The 23,732-nt window shown below is 38.6% G+C and overlaps 2 protein-coding genes across 4 annotated transcripts in view; one reads left to right on the top strand and one right to left on the bottom strand.

Annotated features, from left to right (window-relative positions):
• The window catches only part of IPMK (inositol polyphosphate multikinase), a 79,865-nt gene extending 76,693 nt beyond the window's left edge, over positions 1-3,172 (bottom strand). The window contains exon 1 of one of the 2 annotated variants that reach the window (XM_019034311.4): positions 2,632-3,172. In XM_019034311.4, the coding sequence (XP_018889856.2) occupies positions 2,632-2,821 (190 nt within the window). In that variant the 5' untranslated portion in view covers positions 2,822-3,172. The remainder of the gene's footprint in view (positions 1-2,631) is intronic. The other variant, XM_031015696.3, reaches the window with a different exon arrangement.
• Positions 3,173-4,078: 906 nt separating this feature from the next.
• Positions 4,079-22,837, top strand: CISD1 (CDGSH iron sulfur domain 1). Of its 2 annotated transcripts, XM_055353928.2 has the most exons (4): positions 8,019-8,359; positions 10,984-11,078; positions 11,985-12,190; positions 22,415-22,837. In XM_055353928.2, exons 1-4 carry the CDS (start codon positions 8,298-8,300, stop codon positions 22,502-22,504), a joined length of 453 nt encoding a protein of 150 aa, XP_055209903.2. In that variant the 5' UTR covers positions 8,019-8,297; the 3' UTR covers positions 22,505-22,837. The 2 variants fall into 2 exon arrangements, with proteins under 2 accessions (XP_004049484.1, XP_055209903.2); XM_004049436.5 differs by lacking the exons at positions 8,019-8,359; positions 10,984-11,078 and adding an exon at positions 4,079-4,477.
• The last annotated feature ends 895 nt before the right edge of the window (positions 22,838-23,732 follow it).

The raw sequence follows: 23,732 nt of genomic DNA, 5'->3' as shown, positions 1-23,732 counted from the left end.
GCAAAAATATAGGTATAATACATGATATAATACAGAATGAGAAAAGTTGCTGATAGATTTATTTGTATAAAAAAACAGAACTGCACTAATGTGTTTATGTATGTGCCCAGAAACAAAGGCCTGAAAGGATAGACAGGAAGTAGTTACCAGTGATTGCCCCTGGGAGAATGAGTAGGGGGAAGGGCACTACTTAAACTGAATTTTTTTCCTAAAAGATCCGTGTACTATACAATTTTTACAGTTTAAAAAACAAAATACTTTGTATTCTTAGAACTAAGATGTAAATGTATTTTGATGAACTATGGTTTCAGTGAAGAACATAAAATACAACGGATGTCTGAACTACTAATATATGCTTGTTACTTAGCATATATAACAAGATCTATTTTTCTGTTCAAGCACCTTTGTTCTATCAAGTTCCATGAGTTTAATTTTTAAACTAACAAAGCCAACAACTCCTTTTTGGAAATAGGTAAAATAATTCTAAATGGAACATTTCTGGTTACTTACTGATAGTAACACAAATTTAAAAACAAAACAAATACCAACATAACGTCCTTAACAAAGCTTATCCTGAGAATTATTTCAGTTGACAGACCAAAGCATGATCTAAATGATGTAAACTGTACATGACTTATGACAGTGGAGAAACATAATAAAACTGTTGAACTTTGAATTAGTGACCATCTTATCCATTTTACAAATAGGGAATATATCATCAGTCAAGTATCCTTTTACTTAACAATACAGTCAGGATTGTATAACTAACTGAGAATTAAATTCAACAAATATTTATTAGGTTGCTAGCACAGTATGTTTAAGCCATTCTACTATGGTGACACAAAGACTGTCCCTACTCAAAAGACCCTTATGAAATTGCAAAAAAAGTTTATCTTACATTGAATGCCATATTAAAATTAAGGACTACTACCTCTAGAATCTAAACTTTTCCATTAATTAGGCAATTTGGGTGACAAATTAACTTTTCAGCCACTATTTGCAATCACTCTGAATGGGATCACTATTACATACTGTAATAAGCAGTGGTTACACTCTTAAGTGACAATTATTTAGATTGTTTTTATGTTGAGATTTTTAAAATCTATTCTCCTTTGCATATAAGTCAATCTCTAGGGACCTTTAGGGAAACATTTACTTTTTCAGGCATCTAGAATATTATTAGGAATATTAAAATCACAATGTATTAATATAAATCAATAGGCATTCCTCTATTAACAGAAACCCCATGAGTACTCTCAAATTCTCATTACAAGACACTGGTACACAGGAGGAAATGTCTATGCTGAGCACCTTGAGGACGTTGTTTCTTTACCTCGGTATACTAAAACAACTGTCAATTTTCACCATTCAACATTTCCTGAGTGTTACTGATTCCCAGTCCGTGCACAAGGCTATGAGAATACAGATTCTCTCTCTAACATCTAGGAATTCACAATTCAGTGGGGAGAAAGGCACACAAACAAAGTAGGTAAAAATAAAAGTAGTGGAAAATGTCGCTTTGAGAAATAGCATATACTCAAATTAACACTTATCCATTTTCTAAAAGCCTTGAGTTGTTTCAGCAAACACAATACATGGTGAAAAAATACAGTACTCCAAGGAAGAACTCTTGGTTTCACAATTCTTAACATATTGTAACGTGACTTCAGGCACGTCATTCTTAACCAGGGTTGGCCTTAGTCACCTCGTCTAAAAATGTCAGTATTAGCAACCTAAACCCGAATCGTTTTACCGGCATAAACTAAATTGTCTCTAGTGGCTCTTCCGGGTCAAAGATCCACAATACTCACATACTCATCCATCAGATTACCCCAGTAATCATGGCCCAGGGAACCACTACGGGTAAACTAGATGAATTAGAGTTCCTAAACTGAGATAGGCTTTAAACTTGTGAACTCAGAAAATGTATTACAGTGGCCATGATACAGCCTTATAAAACGAACAAGAATAGCTGAACATTTTGTGTATCATTCTGGTACAATATGCGTGTGAATTTCCTACCAGGAATCCGAGTTTCTGCACTACTGGAAACACGCCTCCCAGAGAAATCAAGGAGACGCCAGAAAAACCTCCTCAAGGGACAGGGAAAAATCACGGACAAGCTTTCTTCCCTTCTCACCTCCCCCTAAAAAAGCCCAGTGTTTTTCTTCCCCTCCAGCTATGCAGCTGCACCCAGCAGAGAAGTACTAGATTAGCATCATCTGCATTTCATTCCTTTTCTTTTGCAATAGCTACTCGCCTATAATAAACAGACCTTGTGCTCAAGGGAGAATTTACTTCCCCGTCCAGTAAAAATGAAGTTCCTTATTTTCACTAACAACGCCGTCTCCAATCAACACCCAACCTCCCTGGGGGGTGGGTGAGACCAGACACGCCTCTCCCTGCCACCCGTGCTGCAAGCCTGACGACCCACACCCTAGGAATTGTCCCACTTTCCGAGCCCCTTCTGCTCGAGTGGCGAGGCTTCGGGGGACAGCGGAAGAGGCCAGGGATTTGGCGTGCACACCAGGGGGGCGTCCAGGCAGGCCCGGGAGCGCCAGGCTGCCTCCGCTGAGAGGGGGCTCGCACAGGCGGAAGGGGAGCGGCGAGCCCTATGCCACCCCCACTTACCCACTTTGTCCTTCCCGTACATGTGTCCGGCCACCTGATGCGAGAGGGGCACGCAGCCGTTGAGGAAGCGGAGTCTGCCGCCCGCCGGCTGCGGGGTGCCCTCAGGGGTGGACTCGATCGCCGGTGAGGTCCGCATTTCTGGGGGGCCCGGCGCCTCGACCCGGAGGGGGGATGGTGGCTCTGTTGCCATAACGGAGAGCAGAAGCGGTAGCGGCAGCGAGAGTAGGAAAAAAAATAGGGCGAGGGAGGGGGCGCCGGAGAACCCGAGGGTCGCTCAGGCTCGGGCGCGAGGAGGCCCGGGGGTTCCCGCGGCTGGTGCCCTCTGAGGCGCGGGGAGGGGGCCCATGACGCCGCCGGGGCGCGGGCGCTCCTCTGCCCAACTCACGGCGGAACGCGGCTCCCGGCTCCTGTTCCTCTGCCGCCGCAGCCGCCGGCCCCGGCGCTGCCCGGTAGACAGAACCGAGCCGAAGAGCAGCAGCAGCGGCGCCCCGCGCTCCCTGGGGCCCTGACGGCGACGGCGGCCCCACCTCCTGCGCCCCCGCCCCCTCCCGCCGTCCTCCAGTCCCCTCAGCTGCCGCGCGCGCGTCACCGCCGCCCGCACCGCCGCTGCCGCCGCTACTGAGCATGCCCAGAGGCCGTCCGACGGGATTCCGGCCCCCCCAGTCAGCGGTGCGGGCGCGCCGGGCTGCCGGGACCTGGCGACGGCGACAGGGATGGGGCGAGCGCACCCCTGTTTCTTCTCACCCCCACCCCGCGGGCATTTCGAAGTCACGCGTGCTGCTGTGGCCTCATTCATTCAACACGCTTCTCAGCGCGTCAGCTCAGAGAAGCCAGGGACTTCTAAGTGTGCGGAGCAGTCCGGCAAGAATTGGAAGGCACTAGCATCGCCAAGGGTGGCTCTAAAGGCCACCCCTAACTGCACTCAACTCCCTCCAACTCCCACCCCGCACGAAAACAACAGAAGTAAAAGCAGGCAGCTTATTAGAGATGCGCCTTCAAAATACCCTTCGAGTTAATCTCAGCCCCCCTCCCTGGATTGCTGTCTGTAAACCGCTCTTACCAAAAAATAAAACATATAAGAATAAAATAAAATTGGAACCGACACGAATTTCAGACCGCAGAAGACAGAGAAAACTTCTAATTTTTTTAAGTGAACATTTTTTTAAAGAAAGGAGCAAGTTTCTTCTCTCTCCCACTCGACCTTTAAGATAGTGCAGGTTCCAAGGTCCTGAGTAGATAATTATATCAAAAGCAGAAAGGGATGGACACCGGTAGCTACGCGAGGTTCTGGAATGGGACTCAGTCACTGATTCCTGTATGTCCGCCACTGGCATGTTATATAAAAGCTGGACCTGGCCTTGAAGGTAAATCGTCACAAGCCCCGAGCAAGAAAAACTGGGGTCAAATCTTAGGTATCTATTAACACCTGTTTCTGCCCCCAGAAGCCCACACACCTGGAAGAGACGTAAAATCTGGCCTGGATTCCCTAATCCCAGGGCCCTGCCCCTCGGCTTCAGGGCCCCGCCCCTCGGCGTTGCGCAAACTCTGTTGCTACCTAAGTCTTTTCCTCATCCCCCCTCCCGTAGCTGTCAAAATCCGGAGTCCAGACTTCCTTAAGGCCCAGGACAGCTCCACGCATGCTCAGCACCTACCAGGGTCGAGCTCACACACGTGCTTACGACCCGCCGCGGCGCCTGCGCGGTAGCAGCGCGGAGTCGGTGCTTTAGTACGCCGCTGGCACCTTTACTCTCGCCGGCCGCGCGAACCCGTTTGAGCTCGGTATCCTAGTGCACACGCCTTGCAAGCGACGGCGCCATGAGTCTGACTTCCAGTTCCAGCGTACGAGGTGAAGTGGGGCCTGGGAGCGGGTGAGGCTGGTGAGGCTTAGCGGTTGCCGCGCCCGCAGTTCGACGGGGTTGTTTTACCACTGCCCTACGCGCCCGCCGGTCCTATAACCTTGAGATGCAGAAGGGCAAGCGCTCGGCCCGGCTGCGGGCTCCGGGCCGGACAGCGAAAGGGGGCGAGGTCAGGGATGGATTGATGGTTTGGGGCCATGCCGGACCAGAGTCCACGTTTACCCCAGCTAGCCAAACCCTAACACCTAATGACCGCGCCGCTAGCTTTTCTTGTTCTCCCCTAAGACGCTTTCATGTCCTTAAGTCACATAGCCTGGAAAAGAAGGAAAGGTGGGAGAATACAACAGCAAACCTGTTTGCCCTTCTCATGTTTCAGTCAGCGTCGGGCCACAACGTCGATTTCCTGCAATCCCGAAGCATTGCGTGACTAATCACATCTTAGTTTTGCAGATTTTTTTTTTTAAAGGATGAAACGCAATCCGAGGTTCTCAGTTTTCCCGGTTTTTTATTATTCCTCTGGCATCTGACACTCGGTGGCAGTAGTCCAGGATAAAGGATTGAAAACCGCGTTCGTTGAACCTTCAGCTTTCTGAGTCTTCTTTCCCCTGTGCTAGTACCTAGCGTTTGGAAACAGTATTTCGCAGAAAGTCCCGTTATAATAAAATTAAGAGACTTTATAAGCAGTCATTTAATGTGGAGTTTCACTTTATAACCATTCTTGGTGATGTTATAATTGTTAATATAATACTGTGTACCAGACACACAATATATGTGATCTTTGCCCCTCTATAAAACGCCACTTCGCAAGGTTTTGAGTAAAGGCAAAGAGACTGTCTAGAGGTTAATTAAAAATACGTTCAGTAAATATTGAACATCTGTAGTGCCAGGTAATAAAAAGTCCCTACTAACTTGAGCCCTAATTTTTTAATAGGTAGTTTCCAAAAATTGGAGAGTTCCACTTCTGTTGACAAAATTTACCTGGCTAAGGGTGATATTCCATGACATTTCGAAGTTACTAATGATATAGAGATTATTATTTGCAAAAATTATATTAAAGGATACTCATCTTGAGACTTTTTTTAATAGAGGCAGCTTGGTGCATTTAAAATAGGGTGTGATTTTTGTTTTTGTTTTTTAAAAAAGTATATTCTCTTGGGATTAAGACTTGTGAAATGAGATGTTCATGTGACTTATGCCGCTGATATTTTTAATTTTACAGGAAGACTGCACATGTTTGAGGTGGACCAAAAGATTCCACAGTGTGTGTTTAAAATACGGGATCATTTTGTGTACATGAACACTAAACTCTATTTAGGTTGCATATTATTGAAATGTGAAACAGGTGAACCCCTTAGGACTTACCACTATCTGCAGGCTAGTCTGCAGGATTTCTTTTTTAGACAAGACAAGGTTTTTTGTTTTGTTTTGTTTTTCAAGTCTAACCATAGGGGAATTCAAAGGCAACTTTCCCAATCATTTTCCATTGCCTAAGGAATAGGAAATCACTGAAGCAGGTTATTGGCTTCAACTGGAAGTATTCAACTTTGTTAGGAGGAGTGATTATTTTTTGAGACAGAGTCTTACTCAGTGGCCCAAGCTGGAGTGCAGTGTTGTGATCATAGCTCACTGCAACCTTGAACTTCTGGGCCCAAGCCATCCTTTCTCCTTGGTCCCCTGGCTTCCCAAAGTGCTGAGATTACATATGTGAGACACCACACCTTGCCATGACTACTTTTTTATTTCGCCAAAAAGCATGCAAGTTGTCATGAGGACTGTAGGGAGAGGCCCAAAGCCTTTGTAAATCTCTTCTACCAACACTTTCCTCCTCAATATAGTAGTAGGTAGGCAAGGTAGGGAAAGAGAATGTCGAGGGGATTTAACTTTTAATGTTTAGATCACACACAAGTTTGGTTCTCTTCTCAAACTTTAAACCAAATTTATTCCTACAGATTGAAAATCAATTTAGATCTTTTAATTGGGGGAAAGATATCATGTCTCTTCTCAATTAAATGAATTTGTAATTATAAAGGGTTTAGAATGATATGTGACAGTGGTAAGCACTATATAAATATATGTTAAATATAAAGTGTGTACGTATATGCAGAACTCTTGTTCATCATCAGAAGAAAAATAAAAGGTAGTTTGTAAAAAAAAATTTAACGGGAATCAGGCCAGGACTGGAATCAGGCAGAGGCAGTGAGAATGAATGATTGGAACTGAAATACTCTTGAGATCCTGATCATTGAGATAGCTCTTGATACCAGTATGGTCGATAAGACCATTAGTTTATTATATTTTGTAGTACTAAGTGGCCTTCACTGCCTACTCGTCCAGTCTCTTATGATTCCTCCTCATATCCAAATAGATGACCTTTCTGAACATCATCCTGCTCCTTGATAACTCTAGCACTCATTGATCACTCTCACCCTTAACCCTTTCTCTTCTATTTGCAAGCAAGATGTTAACTCTTAGGCTGTTCTCTCTCCATGTCCTCCAGATGCCGTTTTCTTTTGCTTAAATCTTTGCCTCAGTGATACCTGTTGTTCGTAAATATTTAGCGCCTCATAAAGATTTTCTTCAGCCTTAAGTCACTCATAATTCACCCTCATCTTTAAAAAAAAAAAAAAAAAAGCCAACTATACCAGGTAACTTTGAAAGGCCTTCCTTAACCTGCCTTCCCCCTGAAATCACTTTTTTTTTTTTACTTTACCCTCAAGTTGCAACATAGGGATTTGTCTGTTCATCTTGTACTTCATTATCTTTCCCAAACCCTGATCGTTACAATGCTTGTAACCAAAATTGCATTTCATAAATTCTTATTCTCTTTTATATTCTTGTGTATTTTATTGAAACTAATTTTCTAATTCATTTAACCACAACATAGGAAAATATTGTTTTGGTTCACTAAATTCACTAAGTCATTTAAAGTCACTATTTAAGGGTTTTTGTCTGAAAAGAAAGGTATGGATCATACTGAAAATAAAAGGGATAGCTCCTGTAAGTTATAAACAATAAATGAAAAATAAGAGGGCTGGGCGCGGTGGCTCACGCCTGTAATCTCAGCACTTTGGGAGGCCAAGGCGGGCAGATCATGAGGTCAGGAGTTCGAGACCAGCCTGGGCAACATGGTGAAACCCCTGTCTCTACTAAAAATACAAAAAATTAGCCAGGCATGGTGGCACGCACCTGTAGTCCCAGCTACTTGGGAGGCTGAGGCACGAGAATTGCTTGAACCCAGGAGGCAGAGGTTGTGGTGAGCTGAGATTGCGCCACTGCACTCCAGCCTGGGCAGCAGTGCGAGACTCCATCTCAAAAAAAAGAAAGAAAAATAAGGGGGGAGTTTGGAGCTATAGATTGGCCAAATTGATGGTTGTTAGAGCTAATTGAGGGTAAATGGGGTTCATTATAGTATTCCCTGTGTGTGTCTGAAATGGTCCATAATAAAGTTTTTTTAAAACATAGCTTCTTATATATACCTGAAGTTTTTTGTTTGTTTGTTTTTAATATATGTATCAGGGAGTAAATTCCACACCCTGATACAGCAGGTTAAGAAGAAGGTAAAGATAAGTCATTTAGTATAAGAGCAATGCAGTGTAAGGATAGAAAAATTGCACATAGGAATTGCAAATTTAAATTAGTCATCCATTATTTCTTTTGACTCAACCAACATTATTGAATATCACTTATATGCCAGGCCTTGAGAAAAAAAAAATTACCAGTCATGGCCTGCCAGCCTATGGGAGATCTAAGGGAGGGAAGGGTTTAAGCACAGCTCCCCTCCCCCTCTCCTGATAGAAGAGGAGAAACATTATGATTCTATGGCAGTTGATGGTGGGCTGGAGAGGGCAGTTTAGAGCAGAAAAGGGGCTAAGGTAAAAGAAGCCGAGAGAGATTTCTAAGTTAAAGCAAAATAATGGTCACAGTAAAAGAAAAAAAAAAAAGCCGAAGATTGGGTTATATACAAGGCTGATGAGTTTGGGAACAAGTCCATGTTTTCTCTCTCTCTGAATAATTTTAAAGAGAAAACCAAAGATTATACAATAGTACTCCAATGGAAGAATAAGCAAATGGGAGGATTATTTAGAAATTATTGGAAATGTTACCTTTCTCTACATTTGTGATCTTTAATGGTATTTGTGTAGATATAAAGCATGATTACCCAAGGTCTGGTAGGGTGGGGTTTGACCTAACTACAGGAATTAACTGTCCTTGAGAAATGTCTATAGAAAAGAAAAGCGAGGGCTGGTCATGGTGGCTCATGCCTGTAATCCCAGCACTTTGGGAGGCCGAGGCAGGCGGATCACCTGAGGTCAGGAGTTCAAGACCGGCCTGGCCAACATGGTGAAACCCCATCTCTACTAAAAATACAAAAATTAGCCAGGTGTGGTGGTGGGCACCTGTAATCCCAGCTACTTGGGAGGCTGAGGCAGGAGAATTGCTTGAACCCAGGAGCAGAGGTTGCAGTGAGCTGAGATTGTGCCATTGCACTCCAGCTTGGGCGACAGAGCAAGACTCCATCTCAAAAAAAAAAGAAAAAAGAATTGGGTCTCAGTAAAGTTCCTTGTTGCTTCTGAGATTATGACAATTCTTAATAGGCATATACCCATTTATCAAGGATTATTGGATGTTGCTATTTTTATTTGTTCAATTTCTCAGGTCTTCAGTTCTTTCTTTATCCTAATTGTTGATTTTTGGACCTGTCATCATTTTTGTCTATCTCTGTATAGTTTCCTTCTCCTTTAGAGTTGCCAGTGGCATCCACAGCTTTTTGCTAGAAAAGACTGATGATTCAGGTTACACTCATGAAGTGATAAAATAGCAACTTTTTTTTTTTTTTTTTTTTTTTTTAACTTCTGGGAACTGTTGCATTTGTCCCTAATGAGATTACAGAATTAGAATTTGGGAAGGGAAAAAAAAAAAGAAATGGAAATTGTTTTCTCAAGACCTTAGAGCAAATACAAAGCTATTTTCCTCGAACACATGGTACTGTGACATTGGCATAGGGTCATAAGTGGCCCTTGCTAGGGGTTAGGGGGTAGAGCACAAAGTGTGTGTTTTGATTCCCCATGGGGCAGCTAGTCTTGGGTATCTGGAATCAGTTTCCATTTCTTTCAATGATGCCTTTGGTGTTACCCCTTTTCCATGTCAGTTATGCTGTCCTCTCTCCCACCATCACAAAATCCAAGGGAGGTAAAGCTTAAAAAAAAAAGTGACCTGTGGGTGCAGTTGGCAAATTACATGAGAAAAAAGAATGCAAGAAGAATGGGATTTAATGACTAGGAGAGATTATTTTCACTTATCATGATGAGTTTCATGTAGAAATTCCTATAGTATTCTCTTTTTAGGTCATGAAACAAATTAACCAATACTAACCAATTGTAGTTCTTTGGATCTCAGGACTGTTTGCAATATGCAGGTGCCATCAAGCAAATATGTTATGAAGTACTTTATAATTCACCTAAGAAGTAAAGTGTAACTAAAATCGACAGCATTAAGGAAGTTGCGTTATTTTAGTCTTTTGGGATATTGCCCCCCTTTAAGTTTGTACTAAAGATGATGTTCAGCAAATGTTGTGGTGCATATACTATGCAAAGCAGCGTTTTCGCCCATTTTGTGATAGGTACATTAGCTATTCAGAGTGGCTTTCCATTAGCTAAGAAGTGGATTGCTACAGCTCCTGGCATAGGAAATGTTTTCTCAAGAAAGTTCCATGGTAAATAACATTAGAAAGGAAGATCATGAATCTAGCCAGAAGTCATGGCAAAATTGTAGACCTGCTTGGAATAACCACAGGGTAATACCATGAAGCAGCACTAAAGTTGGAGATAAATCTACACATAATGTGTACCTACTTAAAAAATGTCTTCTGATGAGGCCAAAGGTTTGAAGCTGTCAGGTGATATATTAACTTGTCTTCTCAGTCATGCAGGACCTGGGAAAGACAAAACGTTAATGTTTATTAGGGAATTATAGCAAGAAAGAATGATAATGCTATGGGAAGGAAAACAGTATAAATTAATTTGTTAAGAAAAATGCTACCGTGATTGAAAATAAAATCCAAGGAACACGTTAATTAGAAAGTGAGGATAAACCGGAAGAGGCAGAAATTATGCTCTCTTACGAGATGAGCAAAATGCAGGAATAAGTTAGATAAAGTCTAAATTATTCAGTAAACTAGAAAAGAAGACCAAGATACAAGAGACTGAGAATGATCCTTTATATTACAGTTTTAGAAGATTAAGCTCCAGTTTTATGTAAGGTACTATTAGGTATGGTGAAATAAGAAATTTGACTCAATAGTGCAAGTAAACTATACAACTAATTATTCATTATGTGTTTTTATTTGGCCTTGGAATGTGTTTTTTTTGTACTTGTCTGTCTAGGGTTTTATTTGATAGTCTGGGAACTTGTTTCAAACACTGAAGATCTGACTCAGGAAGTGCTGGGAAGGAGTCCAGTGTGTTTATCCTGACCCCTGTTCAACTTCTTCCTGCAGCCCACTCCATGCTGGGAATAGACAACTCTCCTCTGAGACTGAGGCTAACCAGATTTTGCAGAACTTTCTTCTCTCCAACATTGCCTGGAGCTGGGGTAGTTGTTAAGTCCTTGGGTTTCTAAAGACTTGAAAAGCTGCTTGAAAAGAATAACTAGATGGCTTGTTAGTCAGTTTTTTTATTATTAGAAAGCAGAATAATGCCATTAAATTTAAAATAAATTTTATAGAAAATTAAAATATATTTAGAATTTATTAAATTAGAATATAACTATACTTATATTAATCATGTTTTCTACAAAATATGAAGTTAGTACATTCTGATTTTTATTTTAATGAGAAAACACTTTGAAATTTTAAAAAAAGGACTTCTGAATGAAGAATGACTTTGAAACCTGGAATCCTGCTACATATATTCCTTTGAAAATTAACATTAAGGGTGGTTTTGTTTTGTTTATCTGTTTCTTTGGGTATCGTTTCTCTTACAGCTTTCTGTGATAGTTGCAATTGAGTTTTGGTAAATTAAATAATTTAAAAATCACTAAGGGATCTTACTATTTAAATAAACTCAAAGGAGTCATTTTGTTAACATGACAAAATGTTATTTGTAATCTGAATTTTTATGTTTCGGGGCTTTTTTTTTTTTTTTAAGCAATAGTTACCTGCAAGTTCACATGTTATTTAAAATCTACTTATAAACACTTTTTAAATGATTATTGGGCTTTGGGTTTTTTTACTCCAGCTCTAAAATAATAATTTTAAGTTTCTTCTACTTAATGTAGCTATCATCACTCAGTAGAAAATACACAATTGCTTCAATAAGGGCCAGGGAAAGTCATAACAAAGGACTATTATACCAGTGTTTTCTGGTCATTTTGTTAACATTAAAAACCTTGGACTATTAGGATGCTTAATACTCAAAAACTGGATTTTCTGACATGCATGTGATATTATTGGTGTATATTTTGGTTTTGATAATTATTTGTTTTCCTTCCCTGCTCTAGTTGAATGGATCGCAGCAGTTACCATTGCTGCTGGGACAGCTGCAATTGGTTATCTAGCTTACAAAAGATTTTATGTTAAAGATCATCGAAATAAAGCTATGATAAACCTTCACATCCAGAAAGACAACCCCAAGATAGTACATGCTTTTGACATGGAGGATTTGGGAGATAAAGCTGTGTACTGCCGTTGTTGGAGGTCCAAAAAGGTGAGGAAAGCAATTCCTTCATACAGTACCATTTTTAATGTTATATTTCTTTTTAAATTATTCTGTCAGACTTGTTCACCAGATATTGTTATGATATCCCTTTTTTGTTGTTGTTGAGACAGAGTCTTGCTCTGTCATCCAGGCTGGAGTGCAGTGGTGTGATCTCAGCTCACTGCAACCTCCACCTCCCGGTTCAAGTGATTCTTGTGCCTCAGCCACCGAGTAGCTGGGATTACAGGTGTGAGCCACCACGTGTGACCTGTTATAATATCACTTTTTCTTTCTTTTTTTTTTTTTTTAATGAATCCTATTCTTCTTTGCCTTCCATATGCTCTTAAAGGAATATATTTTCTAAAATATCTAACCAATATGCAGTAGAATTACGTTGTACCCTCATCGAGTTCAGGCAGATTTAACCATATTCTTGGCCAAAGAAAAGAAGAAAATCCCTTTAATTTGCTCTTAGGATTTCTTAGCTTCCAGTGTCCCAGAAAGTGAAGTGTACAGCCTAATCACAAAGAGAAGCAGAAAAAGTAAAAAATTTTTTTGAGCTTTCAAGCACCAGATACTAAGACAAGTGTTAGAAATTTGAAAAGAAACTTCTTTAAAATCACCCGTAAAAACTTATCTGGTAAATGTCCTATACCTTCTTTCAGCTGCAACTCCTCTAGTTAAATATCTAACAATATAGGATCCTAAAATCTTGTTTTCTTATATGAGAATTGTATTTTATCAAGTCCCTTTTGGAGGTGTCATCTATGAAACCTGCAGGTTTTAGACATGATGGCAGCTAGTGATCCACAGTTGATAAAATACTGTCTCGAGCATCTCAAAAGGATTTGTACACCGAATGACTTTAGGATTTCTGGTGTGTTGTGAGAAATATGGTATAAACACTGTACTGCCACTCTTAGCATTCAAATAAAATGGATTTCAGCACAGCGTGGTGTCTCACACCTGTAATCCCAGCACTTTGGGTGGTTGAGGCAGATCACTTGAGCCCATTAGTTCAAGAGCAGCCTGGGCAACATAGTAAGACCATCTGTTGAAAAAAAAAAAAAGCCAGGCATGATGGCATGCACCTGTAGTCCCAGCTATTCAGGAAGCTGAAGCAGGAAGATCACTTGAGCCCAGGAGGTTGAGGCTGCAGTTAGCTGTGATTGCATCACACTGCGTTCCAGCGACAGAATGAGACCCTGTCTCAAAAAATAAAATAAAATACAATGAAAAAAATAATGTTAAAGGGCCCCCAAAAAAATCAATAAAAATGATGTATCTGTTTTTGAAAGCACGTTATGTTGGGGATCTCTTCCCATAGTGGAGGGTCATTTTTGCAAAAAACTTGTCACAAATATGGAAGAAGCCACATACTAGGTACAGGTTGAGCATCTCTAATCCAAAAATTTGAAATCTGAAATGCTCAAAAATTTGAAATATTTTGAACACTGACATGACACCACAAGTGGAAAATTCCATACCTGAACTCATGTGACAGTTCACCGGTTGAAGTCAAAACACAGACGCAGAGGACACAGTTAAGTCAGTGACCCAAAGGGAAAAAAAGGCCCCCCCAGCTGCTGATGTAGGTATTCTGGTGGTGCTATTATGCTGCTTAATTTCCCAGAGAACTCTTTTTGTTAACTGAATTAATGGTATGTTATGTTTTTTACTGTTAAGTACTGACATGTGAATACATGCAAGAAAATGATTGCTTATCAGTAGCATATAAATTCATAGTCGGGAATGATGGTGATGCAAGATAACCACAGATAGTCCACATGTGTGACTAAGATGGTGACACCTTTGCTTTCTGATGGTTCATTGTATACAAACTGTTTCATTCACAAAACTATGTAAAATATTGTATAAAATTACTTTCAGGCTACGTGTATAAGGTATATATAAAACATAAGTAAATTTTGTGTTTGGGCTTGGATCCCATCCCCAAGATAACCTCATTATGTATATGCAAACATTTCAAAAGTTGAAAAAATCTGAAATCCAAAACATTTTGGATTTCAGATTTTCTTTTCATTTTTATGAAAAGTCCCAAGCATTTCTTTTCATTTTTTATGACCAAGTATTTCAGATAAGGCTTACTCAACCCATACTAGAAAGCATATTTCACTCCTTTCTCCCAATAAATCCAGTGATAAAGTACTTAGATTATGCCATTTTGTTCAAAAACTCCTTGATGAATATATTGAATATAAACCAAAAATTAATAGTCTCATTACAACAAATTATGAAGAGCACTATTCATTTGGAATTTGAAATTGTTGATAAGTACTAGTGGGGTTACTAGAAAATAATAAAGTAATCTAGAAATTTGGAATTTCTAAGTTGGAGTTTTATAGTTCCTTAGTGATCTTCAGTAGTTCATTTACTATCTACTATATATGCATGCATGAGAAACATTAAAGAGTAAAACAGCAGATGTCACAGATGTATATAGTACATGTAGTGTAAGTGGTCTAAATAAATGGAAGCTAAAAGGAAGAAATTACACCATGAGGCTGGGTGCAGTGGCTCACACCTGTAATGCTAATACTTTGAGAAGCCAAGGCAGGAGGATCACTTGAGGCCAGGAGTTCAGTACCAGCCTGGGCAACATGGTGAGACCCAGTCTCTGTTTTTTGTTTGTTTTTGTTTTTTCTTAATTAAAAAAAATCACATCTTCTGGGAAAGCATAGTCATATACTTGGGAGTTAAATTGCTCTGAGAAAAATTGGTAGCATTTGAATAAACTGCATATATTGGAGACTCTCAAAATCTGCAAGAAAGGACTTGTGAACAAAGGTGAAATGAATAAAGAATCTAGTCTGGTTCTTGTACTGCCCTTCCCCAAGGAATAAATCTAAACTGAGGAGAATCTTGAGGACCAGTGTGAGGAGTCTGTGACTCCAGACATGGGGAGCTCCTTGACAGGGGTTTCAAACATAGAGTTATGATACTTTTACTGGGGTGCTAGCTATGGAAATGGAGACAAATGATCAGAGACATAAAAGATTTCGGGGAAAGGATCAGCCAAATGCACTGACTTCTGTGTGAAAGACTAGGGGAGAAAAACTAAAGCTCATTGAAGGATCTAAGCATGTAGGATTAGAAGAGGGTTATGCCATTAACAGAAATAAGAGATTCGAGGTAAAAGGCAAATTTTCCAGGACAGCAATAAGGAGTTCTGTTTCAGAGAGCGAATTTGAGATGATAGTTGAATGGAAATGCACAGCAGACAACATGAAATGTGAGACATCGGGGTTGGAGATAGAGATCAGCAAAACTGATGAGTCAAGTGTAGGAATGCAACTGATCTTTGATATGGATAAAAATCAAGGGCTAAATATGAAATCTTGGGGAATTTTCTGCATTTTGGAAGGGGGACAAGAGCCATTTAAGGAGATGGAATGGGCCAGAGAGGTTAGAATAAAACTAAAAATATCATAGCTTCAAAGTAGAAGAGGGAAAAGTTTCAAAGATCTGGTACTGAACATTGGCCTGTGCAAAGACAGCTACATGAATAGACAAGACTATTAGATTAAGCAATTGCCATTTTGGTGTCATTTCAGCAGAGTAATTAGAATAGAAGCTATGTCCATGTGAGTTAAAGTGCAAATTAACTAATAAAGAAACGACAGAAGTCTTATGTCATATTTTCCATAGATGCAACAGTGAATGGAAAGAAAAGTAACATAATTGCTTGAGTGAACACTATAGCTTGGCTTTGAGATCAAGTAAAGGGTGTTTGCTTTGATTGGGTTTTCCCAGAGGGCAAAGAATCCAATAAACTAAATATGGGCTTTCATGAACTAAGATCTCAAATATTTCAGGAAGAATCACCAATGGACACAAACTAGTGGTGTAAATGTTTATTAGACTTTATAATTCAAAACATTCCAGGATTATTCTTTCATTTTACAATTTAGAGTTTCCAGATGGTTAGGCCAGGGACTGCCATTTCCTGTAGGTGGACTGAGAGAGGACTAAGAGAGGGAATGAGACCAGTCATTTTATTTCCAGTTTTCTCATGCCTTTTTTTCCCCCTCTGTCTTATCTTTTATGCTGTTTAGTGATCCTCTTTGTGTCTTGAATTTGTCAGTTCTGAATTTTCATTGCATCTTGGGCACTTATTCCTGCATTAATCAATTAACAGTTTGCTTTGAATATTACCCAAGTTAACAAATGTTGTTATTCTTCAGACACTTTTGGAAACTCCCCACATTCCTGTGGTTCTAAGGTTATCACACAGGTGCCAAGTCACACACGTAAACGCCAGTTCACAAAGACTAATTAATACCTTTGATTAAGTGGCTACATTGAGTTTATAGTCAGTAATTTTTCCCTCATACAAACCAGTTGTATTTATAACAAAATTTAAACATCATTTTACCAATGGAAAAAATGTTATATGCGATACAAATTTCAAATCTAATTCATTCTTAAGGTGCAGTCACTAGTAACCTGTTGTGTGTCTGTAACATTTTGAGCAGGTTTCCCAACCCTAATGAATCAGATTTCTTAGTAATGTGCAGAAATTACGTTTTTTAAAAACATATCCCTCCCTTTTGTCCAGTGCTTCTCTTGCCAGCATTGGTATGTCATCTGATGTTTCAGAAATTGGCTTGGCTTTTTTTTTTCTTTTTCTTGAGACAGAGTCTCACTCTGTCACCCAGGCTGGAGTACAGTGGCGTGATCTCAGCTCACTGCAACCTCCACCTTCTGGGTTCAAGCAATTCTCATGTTTCAACCTCCTGAGTAGCCATGATTACAGGCATGCACAACCATGCCCGGCTAATTTTTGTATTCTTAGTAGAGACAGGGTTTCACCATGTTGGCCAGGCTGGTCTTAAACTCCTGACCTCAAGTGATCCACCCGCCTTGGCCTCCCAGAGTGCTGGGATTGCAGGTGTCATCCACTGTGTCCGGCCCAGAAATTGGTTTATTTTATAGTACAGGCTTCCCTCGGTGTCCATGGATTGGTTCCAGGACCTCCCATGGATACCAAAATCTGAGAATGCTCAAGCCCCTGATTTAAAATGACAGTATTTGCCTATAAGCTATGCACGTAATCCTGTATACTTTAAATTATTACATCATCTCTCGATTACAAATAATACCTAATACAGTGTGAATGCTATGTAAATAGTTGTTATACTGTATTGTTTAGAGAATAATGGCAAGGAAAAAAGTGTACATGCTCAGTACCCATACAATTATTTTAGCGAGTATTTTCTATCAGCAGTTGGTTGCATCCATGGATGTGGAACCCACAGATACAGATGGGGCCAATTGTATTTCACAAAAGGGCTATCCATATTTGAAGTGAGAATGAAAGGAGCCAGTATAGAGGAAATGATTAAAGTGACTACAGGGAAAGATACTATTTGAGTCAGTGGTATCTTGACAAAGGGTGGAAGGAAATGAGAGTAACAGCACAGATGTGAAACTCAGCCTTAAAAAGGAAGAGATAGTCTTACTTTCGAAACAAGAAGATGAAAGGACTCTGATGTAAGAGGGAAGGGTATGGGATGTAGTATTGCTAGGTTCCTTTCCCTGCAACTTCAGGTTGGTTACATCACTTGCTGAGTTGTATGACGGCCACCTAGGAGGCAGTTCAAACAAGGACAGCAAAAGAATACAGACTAAGAAGAAAGAGAGGAAAGTCTTACCAGTTAACATCAGGAGCTGAACTGAAATTGAAATGAAATGCAACTGGACATATTTAGACTCATTTTCTTTCATTTACAGTGTAAGATTTGAGTTGTGATACTTTTGTTTTGTCGTTGGTAGTAGGCTTGATCCTGGGTGGTTTTTTTTGGCGGGGGGTGTTGGGGGAAAAAGAGAAATCCTCCATCCTGTTAATGGCTTAGAAGTGCGTTTTACTGAGTCTTTCTTCATAAAAACGATAATTCTGAATGTTGGTGACATTCCTTGACCAATCCACATAAAGACAGTCTTATAAAAATCTTAATTTATCTTTGCACATTTTCATGTTATAGCTACTGTCTTAGGTTTATTGAAATAGGTACATAAGAATGGTATAAAATGTCATAATCTCTAGGTTAGTCTCAAAAATCTCATTACTTCGTTTTCGTTCTCAACCAAAACAAGCATATTTTTCTGGACAGTTTATGGTAATGAGCCAAAATGGTGCCAGGCAACTTCCTTGGGACAGAAAATCAAAACTCTAATACAAAGTATGAAGTTCAGAGAAGGAAGATAGTCTTTAAAAGAAAATTGTTTCAGGTGGAAGAGATAAGTCAAAGAGGAGCATTTATTAAAACAGAGGCATAACTTGAGATGTGGGGCCATTAAAAAGAAATGTTGTGTTTTTATGAAGATCCATATAGCATTGCTAGCTTTCCAGGTGGAGAGCAAGGACCTCCATTGTTTTTTCTACTAAAAGCTTTATTCCAACTTCTTCTAACCCTTTCTTCCCCCACTTTTAAAGATATTTGGGATTTGTAGTGTTCAAATTGGATTAACAAACATAAAAGGATGTTTTCTGGACATAAAGGAAATTTGATTTACAGACTTTTTCCAGGATTTGTTAATAAACAAACACTGACATCTTAGAAAAAATTAAGTATCAATACTACATGAACTGAATTTAATATTCTTTGTGTGTTTTTTTCATAATTTAAAACAATTTAACAAATTTCAAAATGTTTAATGAGTTAATAAAATTCTCATATTTTTGTACATTATTTAATGTAAAAATTACTGTACTTCCTACATTGTATTTGAAAGTATATAATGCCAGACACAGTCGCTTAGGCCTGTAATTCCAACACTTTGAGAATGTAACGGCCAATGTAGTGAAACCTTGTCTCCACAAAAAAATGTAGAAATTAGTTGAGTGTGATGGCATGCACCTATAGTCCTAGCTACTCAGGAGGCTGAGATGGAAGGATCCCTTGAGCCTGGGAGATTGAGGCTTCAGTAAGCTGCGATTGCACCACTGTGCAATCTAATTTAATCTCTTAAAAAAAAAAAAACTGTATACCCACCACATATTATCTTTCTCCTGCATAGATCAGAAATAAAGCAAGACACACAAGGCAGTAATTCCTAGGGTTAAGTGATATAAAAAGTACCATTAAAAAATATGTCTCTGCACAAAATTATTTTTAACACCTAGTTTGCATTATAAAGGCATAAAAGCTTTATACACTTTAATCGCATGAAAGTTTATTAACAAATAACCAGGATAAACTACTAATTGCTTTTTAAAGAAATATTTATTTGCTTTTAAGAATATGAAGCAACAGGCTAATTTCAGTTTTTAGGCAGAATTGGGTGAGGAGAAAAAATGTATTCTCACTTTTGATATATGACTTTCTTAATATTTTGTAAGATTTTCTTTGTATATTTTTCTATAGATTTCTCTCCTATTCTGTATATGGAGGAAAATAATTTGAGAAAATGTTAGTTTCTAATATTTTCAACATAAGATTAAAAAAATAAAAGTTAAACATGCCATTTCAGTAAGTTATTTAGAAATATTTCATTTTTCAGAAATGTAGCCTGCATGGATTTAATTTACAGTGAAGTGTTTTGTGTGTGCTATTTATAAAAAGAGTCTTTACAATGTAAACTTTTATGCTCACTGTAAAATCATCTGTGTTTGTTTATTAAACATGTCACTTTGAAATGCTGTACTTTGCTGTGGGATACATTTTAGTTTAATTTTTATCGCCTCTTTCCTCATCCATGCCAAGAAAAAACTGAAAGCTTGACTTTATGTTTTTGCATCAAGGCTTGTTTCTTATATGAATATACTGTGTACCACATCTTATTGACCTCAAAAAAAGAAATAATATAAACTTTACATATATTACATTTACACTGCCCTCTATGACAGGATAGAATTTATATCTGGAAATATAAGATATGCCAATACCTTGAGTTTTTCTGTAATTTTTAGCTAATTTAGTGCCTCTTGCAATTATTTACAGATAGATTAAAATTTGATTACTTTAACATCAAGTAGCCTTTTGGATATCAAAGTTTAAGATTAAATACCATCATTGTCAAGTTTCACAGATCTGTTATGCTCCCTTCACTGCACGTAATGAGGTGCTTGTTACTCATAAGGCTAAGAATCCTCTTACTTTACTCTTCTAAATAGGCTTCTTCAAAGCAACAGTGTACCTTAAACAGTGAAACTCTAGATTCTAGAGTGTAGATACATTCAAAACACCAAGATTAATGCAAAGATGCTAGCTCTTGTCATTTGACATGAAATAGAAATAAAAGATACAAATATAGAGAAACAAAAAAATTACTGATAATTATTCCTTCTAAGTGTAAAATCCTGAAGAGTTACATGAAATATTATTAAATTCTTATTTTTTCATTTTACAAGAGGATATACTTGTTAAAAATGATTTTATATAGCAAGAATGTTCAGATATGAAAATAACTTAATTATAATAGTGATTAAAAATATGACAGAAATAATCTTACCAGAATATACATGAGATCTGAGGATGAAAACTACAAAAGAAATTAAAACTTGGCAAAAAACATTCTCAAGCTTATCTGGAGGAATAAAGTGATAAAGTTTAATAAAGTTAACAGGCCGGGCGCGGTGGCTCACGCCTGTAATCCCAGCACTTTGGGAGGCCGAGGCGGGCGGATCATGAGGTCAGGAGATCGAGACCATCCTGGCTAACACGGTGAAACCCCGTCTCTACTAAAAATACAAAAAATTAGCCGGGTGCGGTGGCGGGTGCCTGTAGTCCCAGCTACTCAGGAGGCTGAGGCAGGAGAATGGCGTGAACCCAAGAGGCGGAGCTTGCAGTGAGCCGAGATCGCGCCACTGCATTCCAGCCTGGGCGACAGAGCAAGACTCTGTTTCAAAAAAAAAAAAAAAAAAAAAAAGGTAAGAAAAAGAAACAATGAAGGAAAACTAGCCCTACAAAACACTGAAATGTTTAAAATGCAAATATCCCAGCGTAGTAGGCCGATCAACATAACATAGAACCTATAAATAGGTGCTTTTACATGTAGAATTTATTTTGATAAAGTTACGAATAAAGGTAATAATGTGGGAAGCAATAGCCTCCAGTAATGCTGAAGCAACAGGATCTTAGAACAGCGTTTGCAAAGTGTGCTCTACAGAAAACTATGATAATAGAAATCAAAATTTAAAGTGTCCATAGTCCAGTCACCTTGAGAAACTCTGGGATAAAATTGTGTATTTTATAGCAAAATTAAAATAATGTGTGTGTGATTCAAATGGGCTATATGATATGTTTTTTTAACACAGAATGAAACCAAATCAGAGTGTCTTGCAGGATTCAGCTTCTTTGGACCACACTCTGCAAAACACTATGTTAGAAATTTAGTTTTGTCCCTTTCCCTCCCACTGGACACCAAAACATCAGTTATATCTAAAATGTGAATTCACAAAAATGAATGGAAATTTGTATTTGTCACATCTCTAGAAGAAAGCTGTCTCCATGAATGATGTTAAAAAGGGAGATATTGGCATATTTGTATGAAAGTGGAGAAATTGAGAATATGAAAAAATAAGCAAAATGAAAAGATTTGGGAAAGACTGCTGCAAAAATAACAAAGGAATAATATGCAGTTGATTTATTTTTTATTTTTTATTTTTATGTTTTTTGAGACCAAGGCTGGAGTGCAGTGGCGCAATCTCGGCTCACCGCAACTTCCCCTCCCAGGTTCAAGCCTCAGCCTCCTGAGTAGCTGGGATTATGGGCACTCGCCACCGTGCCTGGCTAATTTTTGTATTTTTAGTAGAGACAGGGTTTCACCATGTTGGCCAGGCTGGTCTTGAACTCTTGACCTCAAATGATCCACCCACCTCAACCTCCCAAAGTGTTGAGATTACAGGCATGAGCCATCGCGCCTGGCCGCAAATTGATTTTAAATAAATGAACTTAAATTCTTAGAGGTAAATAGGCAATGGGCATGTTCACTAGAAAGGAATGTAACTAATATATAAACATAAAAAAGGCCTTCAACACTCAATCACAATCACACTGAAATTCAATAAATGATGTGTGTATTATGCACAAGTCAATTTCTTCATCTTACTAAGTAGCATATGTAGTTTACATATGCTGTTTAAGAAAGCCTATATAAGATAGCCAAGAAAATCTTTATGTTATATGAATTAAGCATCACCTTCCACTCTGCCGAGCATAATACTGATTTTGAGATTAGATGTTTCACATTCATTCTTTCTCTTCCTAGTTCCCATTCTGTGATGGGGCTCACACAAAACATAACGAAGAGACTGGAGACAATGTGGGCCCTCTGATCATCAAGAAAAAAGAAACTTAAATGGACACTTTTGATGCTGCAAATCAGCTTGTCGTGAAGTTACCTGATTGTTTAATTAGAATGACTACCACCTCTGTTTCACCTTCGCTGGATTCTAAATGTGGTATATTGCAAACTGCAGCTTTCACATTCATGGCATTTGTCTTGTTGAAACATCGTGGTGCATATTTGTTTAAACAAAAAAAAAAAAAAAGGAAAAACCAACCTCATGGCCTGTGGGTTATTTTGGTCTTGTAAGGATCCATTTCTTTAAAATACTGACATATAGAGTTGTACCTTATATAGAATATAGTTGTATCTTGAAGTCAACATATTAAATTATTCTCAAAATTATGTATTTGCAGATTGTACTTGTAAGTTTCAAAGAAAAATTACCGTCTTTTCATATTGACCTGGAAACTAAATAGGATGTGATTCAGCTACATTAATTTCTTAATACAATCTAGGAAAGACCTGTTGTAGCCTTGATTTTCTTGAGATTGGTAATGACACTGAGAAAATATGGCTTCTGTTTTTCACCGTTTTCAATCAAATGATTGATAAATGTTATTCTGCTTAATTTCATAAGTCAGGTCAATAATAAAGGGGTGGTAACTTCCTCATATTTATCTTCACAGATATTTAATGAAGATGGATCCATTAAAGGAGCCAATAGTGAAAATTTAGTTAAAGGTGATATTAGATTTAAATTAGTCATGAAGAATGTCTTAAAATCTAATGTTCCAGAATTCTGGCCCAAGGAATGGTAAGCACTTGAACTGAGGATTTTGAAGGAATTGGAACACATAATGTCAAGTCTTTTGATCACTAAGCCACATATCCTGACAGAAATAGTAGTCACAAGATTAGATCAAAGGCGTGGGAAGATTTTTTTTTTCCCACTCTAGCTAATCAAGCACATGGCTTTTAAATTGTATGATCTTTTTCTTAAAAGCAAAAATTTGAAGACAAGTGTTTATGTAATATTCTTCAAAGACTCCGAGCAGAAACATTGCATTCATTGTTGATTCAGAAAAAAGAAAATATAAAAACTGAAAATAATTAGCAATAAAAGATTTAAGACAAATAGTTCATAAATATTTTTAAAGAGATTAGGTTTTTGAATTTCATAGGTTAGAAGGAAAATCATGGCAAAATTTATAGAAAATTGGGCAAACAATTGAAATTGATAAAGCAGGTAAACATCATCATTTATTTTAGTATACATGAATTCTCAGTAGCAGTCAAT

The sequence above is a fragment of the Gorilla gorilla genome, chromosome 8 (assembly GCF_029281585.2).
Source record: "Gorilla gorilla gorilla isolate KB3781 chromosome 8, NHGRI_mGorGor1-v2.1_pri, whole genome shotgun sequence".
Classification (NCBI taxonomy): Eukaryota; Metazoa; Chordata; class Mammalia; order Primates; family Hominidae; genus Gorilla; species Gorilla gorilla.
The sequence above is the reverse complement of the archived record's forward strand: the minus strand, read 5'-3'. Positions and strand labels throughout refer to the sequence as shown.

Bases quoted from the DNA above. Each gene is read 5' to 3' on its own strand.
- CISD1 (XM_055353928.2), top strand. From the start codon at position 8,298: ATGATTCTATGGCAGTTGATGGTGGGCTGGAGAGGGCAGTTTAGAGCA. The intron at 11,079-11,984 runs GTAGTTGTTAAG...TCCCTGCTCTAG, and splicing joins CAACATTGCCTGGAGCTGGG to TTGAATGGATCGCAGCAGTT. The intron at 12,191-22,414 runs GTGAGGAAAGCA...TTCTCTTCCTAG, and splicing joins GTTGTTGGAGGTCCAAAAAG to TTCCCATTCTGTGATGGGGC.